Below are 16,884 nucleotides of genomic sequence, written 5' to 3' on the forward strand. Positions count from 1 at the left end.
GTAGAAGTGTTCGTGTGGCGAGTGAACACAGAGTAGTGTACCTGCGGTGTAGTGACTCTGAGAACTTGAGGCTGGCGTAAATGAACTCTTTGACCTGGGTGTAGATCTGAGGGACAGACTGGGACATTGGCAGCTTCTTAGGAAAGTCCTGCTGCTTATGCACACAGAAAAACTGTATTAATATTCATCCAACACAAGTTGTCTTTTAGGAAATCTTTCTTTTACGTGGATGCAACCGTGCCAGATTGGGGAGACGGTGGTACTTGAACACATTACCTTCTCTATCTCAGCATCGTGGAAGGGAAAGCGGCTGACAACCAGTTTATATTCCTCCTCTGTCTCCACTGGGATGGGACTGTAGTTGTCCAGTTCAAAGATCTCTCTATGGGAACACAGATCAGAGTTATCACACACTTTGGTCTCCACTGTTTGTTCAGTTCAGTTTAATGTCGTCTCAGTGCCATTTTCAGCATCAATGATATGAAAAAAAGAACAACTTCCCTCACATGGTGCTGATGCTTTGCTGACACAGTACGAACAAAGCTGATTCTGGTTTTAGTTGTGTGTTTTTAGCTGCTCTGCTTTGTTCAAACAAAATGTGCAGGCTGCATACAGACGGGGATGTCACAGCAGAAAGCCTTACCGCAAACACAATTGTTATTGTCAAATTGTCATTTGTGTTTCTGCACGTCCTACTGTGGCAGACGCCACACGTGAGTGAAGCCCACCTGAAAACCAGTGCCCATTTCTTCAGCAGGGTTTCGTTGTACTGGTCTCTAACCTCAAACAGCAGGTCAAACAAACGGTTTACCGGGAAGCCGAACCCCTGCACAAACATCACACAGTCAGAAAACACGTTTTCACACGGCAGAGTCACAAACAAGTCAAGTCCCACTCTTAACCAACCTGTAGTGTGTCAGCAAAGATGACTATGAGATTCTTCAGCTCCAGCACCAAGTCTGGGTCGTCACAGTATGACTGCAGAAAGAGAGTCATCACCACACACTGGTCTAACGTCGCATTACCTGCTTTGCTTCCTAAATCTATGTTCATGTGAGTCTTTGCAGTCCTCTGAAAACTGAACACCCTGTCATTCAAAAGCGTGTCCGACCACCTTTAGCAGTAACTGAACTTGTAATTGTGAGAAGTTCTCTTGTTGACAACATTGTTTCAGTTCACTGAGCTCTGTTTAGGCGTAGCACACTTCAGAGCCCCCCACAGCATTTGATTCTTTTTCTTTCCTGACACTCTGCAGCACATTTGCTTATGTGCTTAGGATCATCGTCCTGCTCCATGACCCACTTTGGGCCTTTGAATACATATGAAGTAACTGCACTGTATACTGTGTAGAGTTTTAACTAGGTACATTTTTATAGGAAGTCTGTCAAAATGCCTACATGACAAACAAGTTAAGCCAGTGCATTAACAAAGGTCCTCGTTTTTCCAGAGAGTAGGGTGATTTATCACCCTGAGAGCAACACAGCTGTATATGAACACAGCCTGAGACTGGACACTCAGTAGCAATGGCTGGGCTCTCCATCTACTCCAACAATCTTAAAAAATGACAAATAATTAAGTCTACTTCCACCATATCCAGACCAGTAAATGCAAATGTGCTAAATCTGCTCTTTAAGCTGCGTTTTGTTGTCTATTGAAAGCATATTGTATTTATTTAACCCACACTGGGAGAATTTTACTCATTAAGTATATCATCTGCATGTATTAGTTTTGCTTTTTTTTTTTTAAACAATCTGATGCAGCCTTGTTACTTTTAGCTGACCATGCACTCGCTGTAAGTGCAGGAGCCCGACAATGTGGACTTGCTTTTGTCAGAGCACAGCAGAGGGGCACAGCGGACACCAGCTCTTTGTTAGTCTTCTCACCCATGCTGTGCGGCCTATTCTCCAGCCTGTTAGCATAATCCTCGGGGTCATTTACAACTGACAGGGCTGCAGCGGGCAGGAATATGCCTTCTTTATCTGCTGTTATTGTTGCAATCTGTCTCTCATTAAGGTCACAATGGCCTCCTCTTTGCCTGCATGTGTATGTGTGTTTTGACCTCTGCTCTTAATAGTGACATCATTAGTGTGTTTGTGGGTGTGCTGACCTGTGAGGGGTATATCATCCACTGAATGAAGGAACTATCATTTCTATTAACTCTCAACAGCATCTTTTCCATTCACAGTCAATGCCCTGCAGACATTAGAGGTGTGTGTGTGTGCGCGTGTGGTGTGTGTGTGTGTGTGGTGTGTGTGCTCCTACAGAGTGTGTCCGGAGTACAGCGATGATCTTGGACAGCGCCATGTTCCACAGTTCATCAGTATAAGCTCTGGTCACCAGCCCTTGAGTGGCATGGAGGATATGGTCCTCTACAACAAAGAACCTGACCCCACACACACCCCCACACACACCCCCCCCACACACACACACACACACACACACACACAGATTTAGGTTCACAGTGAAACAAAACAGCCTGATGAGCATTTGAAAGGAACATCTTACCCTACAATCTGATTGAAGTATCTTCTGTAGCCTTCCACTGTCTCATGCTAAACACACACAATTAGACACAAAGCCATGTTAATACAGATGCAAACGTAACAGTCACCAGTAAGGCAAATATTGAAATAGGAGGGAGAAAAAATAAGTTAAAAGTTGTATTTCTGCAGCTCTTGTTTGACATGGCTTTTGCTTTGTGACTTCATCCCAGGAACCACCGAGGCTCAAGCCTGCTGGGACCTGGAAGCTGATGAACCAGCACCACTCTCCATAGTAAAGATATGGACTGAGATGGTGCCACCTATCTGTGCACCGAGCATGCTGGTGGTAGCATCTTGCTCTGGGGCTGTTTTGCTTTTTCCTGATGTTATCCTAAAACTTTAAAACATCCTTTGTAACTTTTTAAATACAAAGTACAGCTGTTTATTTTTCCCCTGAAAAAACAGTAACAGTCATGGTTTTCTAAGCTTTGCCAGAGCTGGACCACAGCTGCTGTACGATCTGTGAGTAATCTATTTAGTCATAGTAAGAAATACACAGGTTCTAGGAAAAATTTATACAAGGCAGACTGTGTTTAGTGCCATATAGAGTCACAATGAAAGGCCCACTGAAAAACCCCCGAGCGCTTGTCTGAATTTCATTCATATGCTTTACACGTATGTTAAAGCGCTTGTGTTGCTCACCATGTTAGCCTGAGGCTGCAGAACTAGCCGGGCCTGTTTTTTCCTCTGTTTCCTGTAGTAGTTCTCAAATGTTTCTCGGTCACCCTGCACACACACAGAATACAGACATAGATCAATTAACTATGATATATGTTGTTACAAACCAGAACACTCAGGTACTATCAAATCCCTTTCCACAGACTGTCCTAGTCCTGGGTCTGGAGACTCGGTGGCTTTTAGTTTGTATTTCTTGCTTCTTTAGTGTTTTGGTGATTTCTAGTTGTTGTGTTTTGTTGTTAGGTCCCTTGTGTTACTTCCATTCATCGTTCATTCGTTAGCGTTTATAGTTTTGCTCTCCTCCCCGTCTCGTCATGCCTGATTAGTCTCGGCTGCGTTCCCCTCCTGTTTCCTATTTCCTCATTATCCTCTGTGTATGTATGGCGTGTGTTTTCCTTTGTTCCTCGTCGGATCATCTGTCAGGTTTCATGTAGTGTTAGTCGTCCTTTGCTTTTGTTTGTTGTTGTGTTCGCTAAAATAAAGGCTCGCTTTCTGTTCAACATCCACCTTCATCTTCGTTGTCTGCGTTTGGGTCCACACTTCACCTTCCTGTGTCTGAATCCCCGTCCTTTTTACCTGCTCTGGGCTTCATGGGGCTTAGGTAATAAATAGACCCGGCACTATCTCAGGTGACACAGAGAGGAGAGCTGAGACTCTTCTGAATATGCAGCAGGATGTCTGATGTAATCACAAGCATTAGAGCTGATCATGAAACAGCTGTGCTGTATTTCAGGGGTAACGTTGGATGTCAGCACTATAACCTTGATTCCAGTTAATTAGCATAGCTGTCATTAGATAATCAAAATCCAATGAACAGAGAAATAAGGCAGACCAATGGATAGCATTAGTTATTAGCTTTCGCCACAGACACCTACCAACACAGTATAGATGTGTAGACACCTGTAGACGGGCGAGAAGTCCACCAGATCCTGAGCTGTAAGAATCTGTAAGAACACAAATGGAATGTTTTTAACTGCTTCTTTATATGCTGGTTATTTGGTCATGGTAAATGGACTCGTTCCTGCTCTGAGCACTCAAAGTGCTTTACACAGTGCCTCATTCAGCCATTCACAGAAGCACGTTTTGCTATGTGCTTTCTATTTAACATAGAGCTTCACATACATTCATACTCTGATGGATGCATTGGAGAGCAACTGGGAATCATTATGGCACGCAGACTTGAGCAGCCAGGGATCGAACCACGAACCTTAGCAGGTGACCTGCTTACAAAACTTATGTAATTATAGAAACTTAGTTACAGAATTCCTGATTATGCAGCATGACAAATGGATCACTCTGTAACTAATGATCCACATCCACCTGCACATTTGTTATGTCTGATGAAAATATAATAACAGAAAACTAGAGAAGAAGGAAGAACGATTGAGCAGCCAGGCAGCAGAATCTCAGGTGTTCACCTGTGGGTTAGCCTCACATGGAGCAGAGCTGCACATCACAGCAGTACGAAGGAAAATTAACAGTAAAAAAAGAAAAAGGGTCGATGCACTGTTACCTGCTGAATTTAAAAATTATATAAGTATATATATCTGAATTTGTTTGGTTAGATGAATCTGCTTTTATTTGGTAAGTAAAGGTGGGCGTACTCAAGTTCATTATTTGTATCTCTGTCCAGAAGCAAAGCACTTTACTTTCAGTCGTTTAAGGAAAAGACGATCCTGTAACAGTGGAAACTTTCATAATCTCTTCTTTTATGAAAAAAAAAGATTTTGCATTGGAAAAAAGTTAATTTTGTATCTTTATGCTGTCAGCCATGGTTCTTTAAAAGACATCAGTATCTGATCATCACCGCCACGTCAGCTACACACACATCTTTTCTCACCTCTTCATCAGCCTCATCATCTCCAGTGTCATCATCCATCAGCAGGCCGTTGGGAGTGTGAGCATGAGTTCGCTCATTGAGAAAGTACACGGGCTTGATGTAGTGGCCCATACTGGCCTGCTTGGCTACTGCACTGTTAAAGGTCCTATGCTGCTGTGCCTGAAGACAAAAACACACACGTCAGCAATTTGACTTATTTTTTCCCTGCTATGACCAGAATTATTTAAAAAGGAAAAAGGTCTATACCTGTCTCATGGCAGTCTCTCCAACCTTGTCTGAATGCTTTCGAATGCTCTCCAGGAAGTCTTTGAGGTCTGACATGGAGATGTCTTTGATCTCCTCTCTCAGTCTGGGCAGATTTTCAGCCATGATCTGACAGAACCTGTACTGACTGACCCTGCAAGGGATACATCAGAACTATGAAAAAAGAAAAGCAGTCCGATCCAACATCATCTACATTCATTCAAAAAATCAATAAAGAAATACATTTTAAAAAGCAGCGCAGTGCAACAGCTGGCAGACTAACAGTCTGACACCTGTTAGCTTCTCATGTTGAGCCAACATTACTGTGACATTCTTTCAGCAGCCTTCGTCTGATCCTACCTTGGGATATAGACCTTCTCCAACTGCTCCATGGTTTTTAGTGCGGCATAATATCTGTAGACGTAAACAGCACAGCATTAGTAATAACAACTCCGAACTACTGCTACTTATTAGAACCATTTAACATTAAGTCTTCAAATGGACTTGGAAACTTAGTAGCAACACAAGGAATGATTAAACTAAGAAAACACTGTTTCTGTTGTCAAATGAATACACAGTAAGAAAGCCTCAGATCCTCCAGCTACACCTGGGGGACCCCCGGTGCTTTCAGGCCATCTGAACTATATAACCCCTCCACTGAGCCCAGGGCCAACAGTAAATGTCTGAGGGAAACACCCATCCCAATATAATGATAGTAAATAATAAATAACAACAAAGTATGACCTATATCTGCATGTACATACACTGTACATCTATATTTGGTATTTTCTTTTTATTGTCTATTCTGTAACCACAAAGTATTTGTGTTTTTTTAAATTCTGGGCACAAATGACAAGAGTTCAGTGAACGGTCAGCGTGCTGAGCTCCCATCATGATGCTGATAAGCATGATCTAATTGATCTAATGGATCTAATTGGTGGTTCAAACTGTATTGTACACAAATGAACAGAAGACACTCATCAACTGTAAACGCTGTCAGGAGGAAGGAGAAAGTGCCAGGACGACAGCTTTCAGCACTGATGGCGTGTGTGCGTACGTGCCGTCAGGTGCAGCAAATTAAAATAGTTTCGAATCGGGAAATCTTTTTTTTTAAACCCACCCCTGCTAAGCCGTGACAGAGCAGCAGCGAGGGGGGCCTTCCTGTGAGCAAGGGCACTTCCTTCCAGTCTCTTAATTGGTACATGGTAATGAACAAGAAAGGGTCAATATTTCCTGTCCAAAGTGAACACCCCTCCCCTCTTTACAGAGATAGGCTTGTAAAGTTTAGACAAGCTAGCAGAACATGAGCTGAAAAGTCGGTGAGATTTTAAACTGGAAAGAGAAATTAGAAATGTTTAGAATTAACAATAAAGGATGACTTCCTGAATCTTATTTTGGAAGGTCCAGGCTTGGTTTCGGCATGGTGTTGGCAGGGTGTCACAGACAGGAAGTGACAGAGAGAGAAAAGGAATGCACATACAACAACATGTCAATTAATCAGTCGATAATCACATGTTTAATTTGCTGGCAAGCAGGTCACAGTTACAAGCTAGCTAACTTGTTACAGTTTTAAGGCTTCCTAGATTGATTTATGATAACAAACTCAACTTTTGGGGGTCTTTATAAACTCTCAACTTATTCCAGACCACACTGTCACTACGTATGCAAGAATGAATGTAAAGCTGACTATTTCCTACATCTTGGCAGCCCAGTTTTAACCAGTTAGCATGTCATGTGATCATATGTCACTGTCACAGGGTCTCTGCTGGTAACATAAAAGCTGATGCACCACGATGTCCCCGTCTGACCATAACTGAGACGTCAGTCCACCTCTAACCCACAGCAGGTGTGTACACCCTGTGCTCTGACAGGCTGCTAACAAAAAGGAACTACTACATCCTGCATTGATAACATCTTTTTCTGACATGTCTTTATCTTTATTTATTTATCTTCACCAGTGACACATCAGGTGAAACTACAACACAACACACAGCTGTGTTTAAATGATTGGACCATGATGTATCGAGTTGATTGTATTTATCGCTCTCTACTTGTGATTTTATTGCCAAAGAAAAACTGTAAACAAGGTCACACTGTGGTGAAATGCTTTATGATGGTTACCTTTTGGATTCCAGCTGCTCCTTTAACTTGCTGTACATTTCTAGCACTGCAAAGGGAGCAATGACAGGAAGCAGGATTAGTTTGATGGTTCACACATTTCAGTCAGTTTTGCTCATCACACATCACATTTACAGTGATAACATGTTTAGTTACCAGTAGGCTCCACTGCACTGCAGACCTCCACACTGATGCATCACTGTTGCAGCAGCTTAGGTGCTATACAAGTTCCAATATTACACATGCCAGATAAAAGCATGCATAAATAATTTTTACTTGATACCCAAAAACTAAGGTTATAATCAGCTTCTTCAGCTTATGATGCTGGGAAGGCTGGAGGCAGTCACAGGACGCAATAAAGTCTAAACAAACTGACTCAGTATCCACACACTGATGAAGAGTCAGTGAGGAATTTTACAAAACTCACCACAGTGGATTATAAACTACAGATGCGACTGAAGTGCAGATTTTTAGCTTTACTTCAAGGAGTCTAAAACTAAGTATTGAATTAACTGCTTATGAGTTACAGCCATTTTTATCCATATTCTCTCATTTTCAGAGGCTCAAATGTAACTGAACTAGGGCTGCAACAATTCATCGAGTAATTTAAATAATTATATGATTATAAAAATTTCTTGACACAATTCTTTGCTTTGATGCTTCGTTTAACGCACAGCTCTGTAGCGTGCCACTGTCACCACAGAACTGAAAATAGACCTGCAATACAAACGTTTTTAGAAGCAGCGTACAAATAAACCCTTTTACACAGAGAAAAATCTGCAGTAATCCTCCAGAAGTTGAATTAAAATATGCAGATGAACTGATTACTTAGTCTGACACCAAGTTTAAATGTTACAACTTGCTGCATAAGCTAACGAACGGTATTTTACATGGAAGTGATACCTGCAGCGAACAGGGGTGAGTCTAAAGGGGGGCATGGGGGGTACTAGACCATGTTCATTTTAAGACTTCCATAATATTTTTCAGATTGAATGTGAAATATTTTGTTTTAATTAACAGCATTAATATTTAAAAATAAAAGCATTTTTACAAGCCAAGAGAAATGTACATGGGCCACTAACACTCAGAGTTTATGCCTTAGTTTAGGTTTCATATATATCTCATATTATTGACTTTGACAGATGATGTATGTAGTTAAAGTTCACAACATTACTCATTAATGAGAGAAAAGTATTTCTTATCTGAATACTCGATTAATCGATAGAATAATCAATAGATTATGCAATTACTAAAATAATCAATAGCTTCAATAAGCAATAAGCAGCCTGAGTTGATTCTAAATGTTTTTTGGTAGATATTCACTGAACTCATTCACTAATATTTGGATATAAATATTTTTTCCTGCACAAAAAACAACCGTGTATGCAATATTCAGATTCATGAAATGTGCACTGACCTATATTATTCTAACATTGCATGCATGTTATTGAAGACAAAATCTAAACCAGCAGGCTTATGCAATCTGCATCCAGTCTGCATCCAGTCTGCATTCAATCTGCATTCACTGGATTCAATCTGCATACAGTCTGGATTCAGTCTGCATTCAGTCTGCATTCAATCTGCATCCAGTCTGCATCCACTGGATTCAATCTGCATCCAGTCTGCATCATGCCACATCTCCATTCCTTTATATAAGGAATCACATGTAGCAGTGGAAATAGTGTTGTGACAGCTCATACTCAAACTATGATATATATATAAAGACTCCTGAGGTCAGCCAGCTGGATAACACTGTTCAAAACTGAACAACAAAATCCTTCTCACTGAAGCAGAGGCAGCATTAGTACCTGGTATACAGAGTTGGAGTTTCTCCACAGTGGTCGCCATGTTCCTCTGCTGGACCCGACAGCGAATCACCTCCTCTGTCTGAGCTGTCACCTGTGGAAGAGAACGCAGTGTTGGAGACAGTGAAAAAGAGGGCACCACTGGGATTAAGTACAGTCATGTCTTATAGGGAACTCTCTTTGCAGTAAATGTACATGCAGATTTCTTCACAGGGGAACAGCATGGACGTACCTCCCTGCCTGCATCTTGTAGTCTTCGATTAGTGTCTGTCACTTGACCCTTTGGAAAAAAGACACAAGTTTAATAATTTACATAACTTTAAATCATTTTACCATTGATCTTCCACAAGATTTTATAATTCCACATAATCCATCATGTTTAAAAGAGCTCCTCTGTCCACAAACTCTGGGGAGCTACACTGGGTGACATGCTTCCTTCCTCAAGATGAGCATACATACCTCCATAATAGCCATAATACACACCATGTATGGAGGTCACACAGCCTCACCCCAAAAACACCATACCAACAGTGAGGTTGGAGGTGGGAACATCATGGCGTGGGACTGTTTTTCAGTGTACGGCACTGGGACATTTCAAATAATTGCAGGAAGGATGAATGGAAAAATGTACCAAGACATTCTTGATAAATATCTGCTGTCATCTACGAGGACGATGAAGATGAAAGTTCATGGAAGGGGCCCACGAAGCATTCAGGATTTTAAGACTGTGCAGAATCATTCTCACCAACAAAGGCTTTTGTACAAAGTAGAGCAGGGCGATATGGCCAAAAATATTTATCACGATATATATTTGAAAATTTGCGATAACGATATAACTGACGATATAATTGATGCAAGACAAAATACAACTCCACAACATTACTAGCGCAAAAAAGACAACCTTCCATTTATTTTCACTTAAACAAGAAGCTGGTTTTTATGTACATTAAAGCTTTATAAAAATGTAACAGTGCAAATGCAAATTCCTTGCTGAAAGTTTGACCAAAAGGCATTTCCAGTAGAAATGGGCTGACATATCCTGAGCATAACCATGTATAATATCCACTGAAGTTAAAAATAGGTGCTTTGCAACATTAAACTGCAGTGTGCAGTACGCATTTTTCGGACCATAAGGTGCACAGGATTATAAGGCACATTAAGCGAAACAAAGCAGTCAGATAAATCAAACTTTATTAAACTCATTCTTCTTGCTTCCTCCACTTCTGTACCATTGATTCATTAATGTTGAATTCTCTGGCAGCTGCTCTATTCCCATGTTGTTGCAGTATATTATTGACTAACCTTGTATTGTGGATGGATTATCTCAGTTGTTCTCCTGACTGAAGTTTGGTCCGTTTACAGCATCCTGCCATGCGATTGCATTTGTCTTTAACTATCAGGAACCTTAACGTTAACTTTTATAAGTGGAAAAGTGTTAGTGTTCGTCCTCCAGCTTCACTGTTTATGTTATGCTAACATAGCTGTGTCGCTAGCAAGCACGTAGCACATCATTATATACCAGCTAGCCCAACTTCAGTAACCCTACGAACGTCACTGCTGTTTAGTTTCCTGTCTTCATTTATGTTGGAAGTGATAGCAGAGCTGTACGTTTTAATTTTTTCAGAAATCTCTCAGTCAGAACATGCTATATCATGCTTAGGTAACTAGCGAAACTAGCGAGCTAACTTCCGCTAGCTTCCTGCTAACTTCTAACTCCGTTAAATGTAATAACTTTTGTTTTCATGGATGCCTGGAAGTTAAACTTTATAGTTACACCTGGTAAAGCAGCAATGCTGATCGTTTTATTAAAGATGAAAGAATTTAGACAGTTTTTAACTCTCAGTGATGCTGCAGTGTTGTTTGACCTGAAGCATACAGAGTTTAGGACCCAGATTACTCCCAGATTTAAGAGCATCTTAGTCCGACAAATACGACAATAACAACGGCCGCTTGCATGTTCTGCAAAAAAATGTGCTTTGTTGTGTATCTGACGGACAAACACCAAACCAGTTCCACATCACTGAAGTTGCACCATTTTTACAAACCAATTCTGGTTCATCTGTTTCACTCAACAATCGGCCATGTGCGTATGAAAATAAAGGCACTGCGCATGCGCGTTTTACTCTCATTCTATCGCGATATTTCATTTTCCTATCGTTGCCTAACATTATACCGGTATTACCGTGAACGGTACAATATGGCCCAGCCCTAGTACAAAGTATTCAACAAATTGTAGTAAGCGTTTTTAATACTTTCTCCTCGTGTCATTTCTCATTATTACACATCATTTATGGACATCTGTTGATTGATTTCTTTGCATGAGTGGATTGGATGGTTTTTTTACTGACATCCTGTGAGAATCTAACACCAATACCACCTGTAGAAATACATTTACCTAGAAAATTTGTGATATATTCAATATGCATTTTATGAATACTTCAGTGTTGGTTCTGGCATACTTGGTGTTGCATGTCTATTCTGCTCATCTCTTCGTGCCCTCTCTTTTCCCTTTCTACAGCTGCTCAGCCTTGTAATCAGCTCATTGTCCATGTCCATTAACCAGGCCGTGGAGAACTGAGCCTATCGACTGTGCACTGGGCCTTTCACGGAGTTTAATGGCTTGTGACAGGGTCTTTCTCACAGATTCAGTGACAAACCTTTCAATTCTAGCGCTTTATACATTCAGTCATCCACCCATTCACACACACATTCACGCACTGGTGATGGCAGCTACATTGTAGCCACAGCCACCCTGGGGCGCACTGACAGAGGCGAGGCTGCCGGACACTGGCGCCACCGGGCCCTCTGACCACCACCAGTAGGCAACGGGTGAAGTGTCTTGCCCAAGGACACGACCGAGACTGTCGGAGCCGGGGCTCGAACTGGCAACCGTCCGATTACAAGACGAACTCCCAACTCTTGAGCCACGATCGCCAGTCTATTCCTATTCCTGTGGCCACTTGATTATCCCACCAGGTATCTGACAACCAGCAGGTGTTGACTGTCTGGATCTTTCTCTTCCCATTCAGCTGAATGACATTTCAAAGTCATTGCTGTAGGTCCTAGTGATATGAATGAACAAGTGAATGCCTCATTCACTCCTGGCATATAGCTTGATGTCATCCATGTGATGAGTGGGAGATACCTAACATTTCCTCTATTTCGTAGTCTTGTTGATGTCCTGGCTGAGAGGGTTCATCTCTTTGAATAATCCTGCACTTCATGCTGATTGTGCAACTGGCTTGAAGTTGCCCCCATTGAATTGCTGATGAAGTTCTAGGCATTCCAGGATCCATGTGTGATGCACTGAGTTGTATGCTTTCTTATAATCAATCAAGGCAGTGCTCAGGTTCTTCAGTTTGTCAGTCTTGAATGACTGGTGTTTGGCCCCATTCAGTGTTTCTGCTTATTCCCTTCCGGGTCCTGCTCATGTTTTGAACCATGTGCCTGTTTGTCTTAGCTGCTATGATGACTGATAGGAGCTTTCATGTTTTGGGTCTGAGGAAGGTCATTGACCGGTAGTTGGATGGGTCCCTTCTGAAGATCCTTGGGTGATCACGACTGTACGGTCTTCAATTAGCCATCCTTGGTGTGTCTAATCTTTTAGTAGCTAGTTCATTTGTGCGACACTCATGGAGAGCAGTTAGCTTCTTTAGCCAATTTCCTGACATGACTCATATCAGGAATTGATGCTGTCCAACTCTTCATACTTGAGACTTTCTTAGATGTCTGACAGTGCGATGGTAACTGAGGCCTGTTCAGGGAGGTTACTGGAGTTTGCTCTTAGCTCCACCAACCATATGTGTGTTGCATCCTTGTCCCATATAATCCTTCAGTATTGCTCTGACTCCAGCTTTGGTAGGGCTGTTCTCATATTGTTCCCCTGCCAATGAGATACTGCCAGTCTTTGCTTGGCAGTTTCCAAGGCCTCAGGTATGTCCAACTTACTGTACTTCTTAGGAGGGAATCTGAGAGTGTAGAGATGCTATCTCCTCCCTGACCTGATGTCCTGGCTCCCCTTTGCCGTAGCATTTGTGCCGTCCTTCCTAAATCTCTAGTTGTGTTAGCAGTTGCTTCTTAAGGATGTTGAAACACTGAGCTACTAGCTGTTTTGCGGTTAGTCCAGATTTTGGGTTTCGATGTATCCATAGGTCCCACATCCTCTTTATGCAACTCCATCTGCAGGGATTACTTCCATAGTAGCATCCCAACAACGCCCTGTATAATTTTGTGTTGTATTATTTAGTCATATATGAATAATTAATTGAAACACACACCAACACACAACTATAAATATTTATGCTTTGTTGTCTTGTTGTATGGTAAAGACTGCTCAAGAAGTTGATTTGGTGTGGATAAGTGAAATTCTGATATTTTAGTCTGTTACTTAGCAGATATGTGTCTGTGCTTTGCACCCATACAGTTTGGGAATGCAGCTCACTAACCTTAGCTGATAACGGAGCACAGCACCACCTCTAAATATGCTCACTAGCTCCAAAACTAACATGATAGCATGACATGACTAATGTGGCCAAAAGTCTAATGTTGAGTCTTAAATGCAGAGTCCACAAAAAATAGGTGACCTCACTACATGTTAGAGGTGGGAATCACCATACATCCCACGATACAATATTATCACAATACTTAACGCACGATACGATATTATTGCAATTTTTTAAAATATTTTGCAATATTCAGATTCTGTACATAAAGGTAAACTTTATCAATATTCATTTTATCTAATATCAAAGTCTCGCACTCAGTCTTTCTCTCATTTCAGTTTTATTGTTGACAAACTGAACGGTTTGTATTACAGTCTAGTCCAACTTAACTGAATGCAACCATCTGGTACAATTATAGCTATTCTGAACTATGCAATATGAAAACTATGCAGCCCCTTCAGCAACTGAAGAATTTGAAAATAAATTAAAACAAAATATAATTTTACATTAAATAAAAAAGTTTTAAACGTAATTAAAATAAAACGTGTCTTAAATTAAAATAAGTAAACTGTCATGTTTATTGCTGCCAAAAAAAGTTAAACACATTTGGACAGTGAAGGAATGTCAGGATTCTTGCTCAGAAAAAGGATCAACGTGCTCTGAAGTCAGAGCACAAAAACCTTTTTTGTAACAAAATATCGATTTCTGCTGTCCCTGTATCGATACAGTATTAGCAAACAAAATATCACGATACTACACAGTATCGATTTTTTCCCCCACCCCTACTACATGTAGCAATCTACAGCCATTCCTTATATGCAGTGTGTGATATTTGGCAGCAAAGAAACAGGTGAAAAATAGAGACATTGACAGTTACAGCCAACAAGGAGGATGGCTTTTGGAACAGAGCTTGGGTCTCCTGAGCCAGAAACACTTGGTAAACCTAAGAGTGAGACGAAAGTTCAGAGGTAAGCCGTCCCAAAGACGGACTTCAACTTACCTGCCTGGGACTGCAGCCTCAGTGAGCTCAGCATGTTATTTGCAGTGTGCTGCAGCTCCCAGCTTTTACACATAAAGCAATACAGGGACTACTGTTCCCAGCTGCAGTCCAAGATAGTGCCTTTCAAGTCTGACTATCAGTGGGATGAGCCTGCAGGTAGCAAAAACATAAAAGGGCTAGGCCAGAGCTGGCTGTTTATCAAAACCGAAACTTTAAAATTGAAAAACTTGATTAGACCAGAGCTCTCCAACCTTTTTTGCGCCACGGACCAGTTTATGTCTGACAATATTTCCACAGGCCGGCCTTTAAGGTGTCGCAGATAAATACAACAAAATAAAACCAGGACTGGTACCAAAAAAAAAGATTTATTCATAACACACAGGAAGAGACCCAGAGAAACCGAGTTAACGATAAAAACGATAAAAATAATCATAGAACCGATAAAAACCCTGAAAACCATGAATTTCACACCAGAGCCTCAACTTTCGCATGTGACAATAAATAACTCCAAATCAAACCATCACGTTGGTTAGGGCTGAACGATATATCGCATTTGCGATAATATCGCGACATGATCAAGTGCAATTTTCTAACCGCAAAGGCTGCGATTATACTCTGGACATGTCCAGATTCATGGGCTGCATCCTCCTGAGGCCGCATTTGTAGATCAATTACGTCACAGCGACGTGCCGAAGGCTGTCCAAATTCGTAGACTCCTCCGAATGTAGCCGACAAATGAGTCCTCCTTTTCCCCGAATTTGAAGGATGGGTCGGGTGTGTCCTTCGTGGCCTACCACATCCCAGAATTCATAGCGCGGCCCAGCCAAACTCCAGTTTCCAACAATGGCGGCCGCTACTAAGTTTTAAAATTACTCATACTAATCTTTCTGGGTCACAAAATAAACTTTTAACATATTTTCAGGCGAGAAAGTAGTTGTGTAAACATCAAATATCTGCTCGGTTTATCAAGATATCGCATATTTGCCAAAGTGCTTCGACGTTTTCGGAGGCGTCTGCTACCCACCAGCTCGATAGCTAGCCGGGAGCTCGAGGGTCACTGATGCGGCCGAGAACGGCACAACTCCCGGCACATCATTTTCAGATCACCGCGGACTTTCGCTGCTCGGGTTAAACGTAATATATAAGTCACTTAGACAACCTAAAAATGTTATTGTTGGGCTTTTTTCAGTGTTTTGTTTGTTTGTGAGTAAATCGGTTTGGCTGAGATTAAAGTTATTAGATTAGATAAAATAAAACTTTATTAATCCCCCGGGTGGGCTCCTCCTTGGTTTTCACACAGCTGAATAAACGTCAAACAGAAAACTTATTAAACAGAAGTATGAGGCAGTCGAGAATTTACACCAGTGTCCTGTTATATTTTAGATAGCAAGAAGCAGACGGCCGAGTTTATTAAACTCCACCGAGACAGCGGTGACGCTAATCAGAAGGCTAGACCGTCCAATTTCACGCCTTTAAATTTTAAAGGCGTGTTTGTGTGTGTGTTTATACAATTGCTATTATGTTTGCACTTTATGTGTAATGTTACTGACTGCAGAGATCAGTAAGATGTGTGTATTTTTTATTTATTAGTTTTATTTATTTAATATTATTTTTTAATTTAATGACTGTCTAGTAGTTCACAGATGTCGAAAAACTGAGTGTGGTAAAGCCACTGATTTTTTTTTATGTATATTTCTGCAATCTGCACATTGTACTGACTTTCATTTTAATGTTTACACCAGGGTTCCTTGTCAGCACTTTATGCTCAGATGTTTGTAAGCTAAAAATAAACTATTGTGTATGTTCAAATATACTGTTGTGATTGAAGAAGTTAAATAAAAATGTCAGTCATCAATTCATGCATCACCTCATGTCATCATAACAGAGGCCTGTCTTCCAGGAAAGAACAGTTTAAAATTAATGTAATATAGTATTGGCCATACTATATGATGTATTGCTTGTCTTTGTTTAATAATACAGAAGACAAAGACCTTAAAAAATAATCGCATATCGCATCGCAATCGCAATATTGGGGCAAAAAAATCGCAATTAGATTATTTTCCATAATCGTTCAGCCCTAACGTTGGTCAGGATTTTCTAAATGAAATCCAAGAAAGAACTGGGAACGTTAGCCTGGATCTGAAGTCACAGACTGTGCTGAGGCATTTGTGCACAACTCGTGTGATCACAGCTTCACTGAATCCAGTAGGAAGGT

The 16,884-nt window shown here is 41.1% G+C and overlaps 1 protein-coding gene across 8 annotated transcripts in view; it reads right to left on the minus strand.

Annotated features, from left to right (window-relative positions):
* Positions 1 to 16,884, minus strand: part of exoc6 (exocyst complex component 6) — a 63,638-nt gene that overhangs the window by 28,467 nt on the left and 18,287 nt on the right. For all 8 annotated transcript variants that reach the window (XM_040038541.1, XM_040038544.1, XM_040038540.1 and 5 more), the window contains exons 3-16: positions 9,460 to 9,507; positions 9,231 to 9,321; positions 7,426 to 7,471; positions 5,665 to 5,718; positions 5,308 to 5,458; positions 5,062 to 5,220; positions 4,097 to 4,165; positions 3,186 to 3,269; positions 2,506 to 2,552; positions 2,263 to 2,383; positions 907 to 978; positions 729 to 826; positions 277 to 382; positions 42 to 151 (exon numbers count right to left, since the gene is read on the minus strand). In XM_040038541.1, the coding sequence (XP_039894475.1) occupies positions 42 to 151; positions 277 to 382; positions 729 to 826; positions 907 to 978; positions 2,263 to 2,383; positions 2,506 to 2,552; positions 3,186 to 3,269; positions 4,097 to 4,165; positions 5,062 to 5,220; positions 5,308 to 5,458; positions 5,665 to 5,718; positions 7,426 to 7,471; positions 9,231 to 9,321; positions 9,460 to 9,507 (1,256 nt within the window). The remainder of the gene's footprint in view (positions 1 to 41; positions 152 to 276; positions 383 to 728; positions 827 to 906; positions 979 to 2,262; positions 2,384 to 2,505; positions 2,553 to 3,185; positions 3,270 to 4,096; positions 4,166 to 5,061; positions 5,221 to 5,307; positions 5,459 to 5,664; positions 5,719 to 7,425; positions 7,472 to 9,230; positions 9,322 to 9,459; positions 9,508 to 16,884) is intronic.

Source organism: Simochromis diagramma, unplaced genomic scaffold (genome assembly GCF_900408965.1).
Source record: "Simochromis diagramma unplaced genomic scaffold, fSimDia1.1 OVJJ01000617.1, whole genome shotgun sequence".
Taxonomy (NCBI): domain Eukaryota; kingdom Metazoa; phylum Chordata; class Actinopteri; order Cichliformes; family Cichlidae; genus Simochromis; species Simochromis diagramma.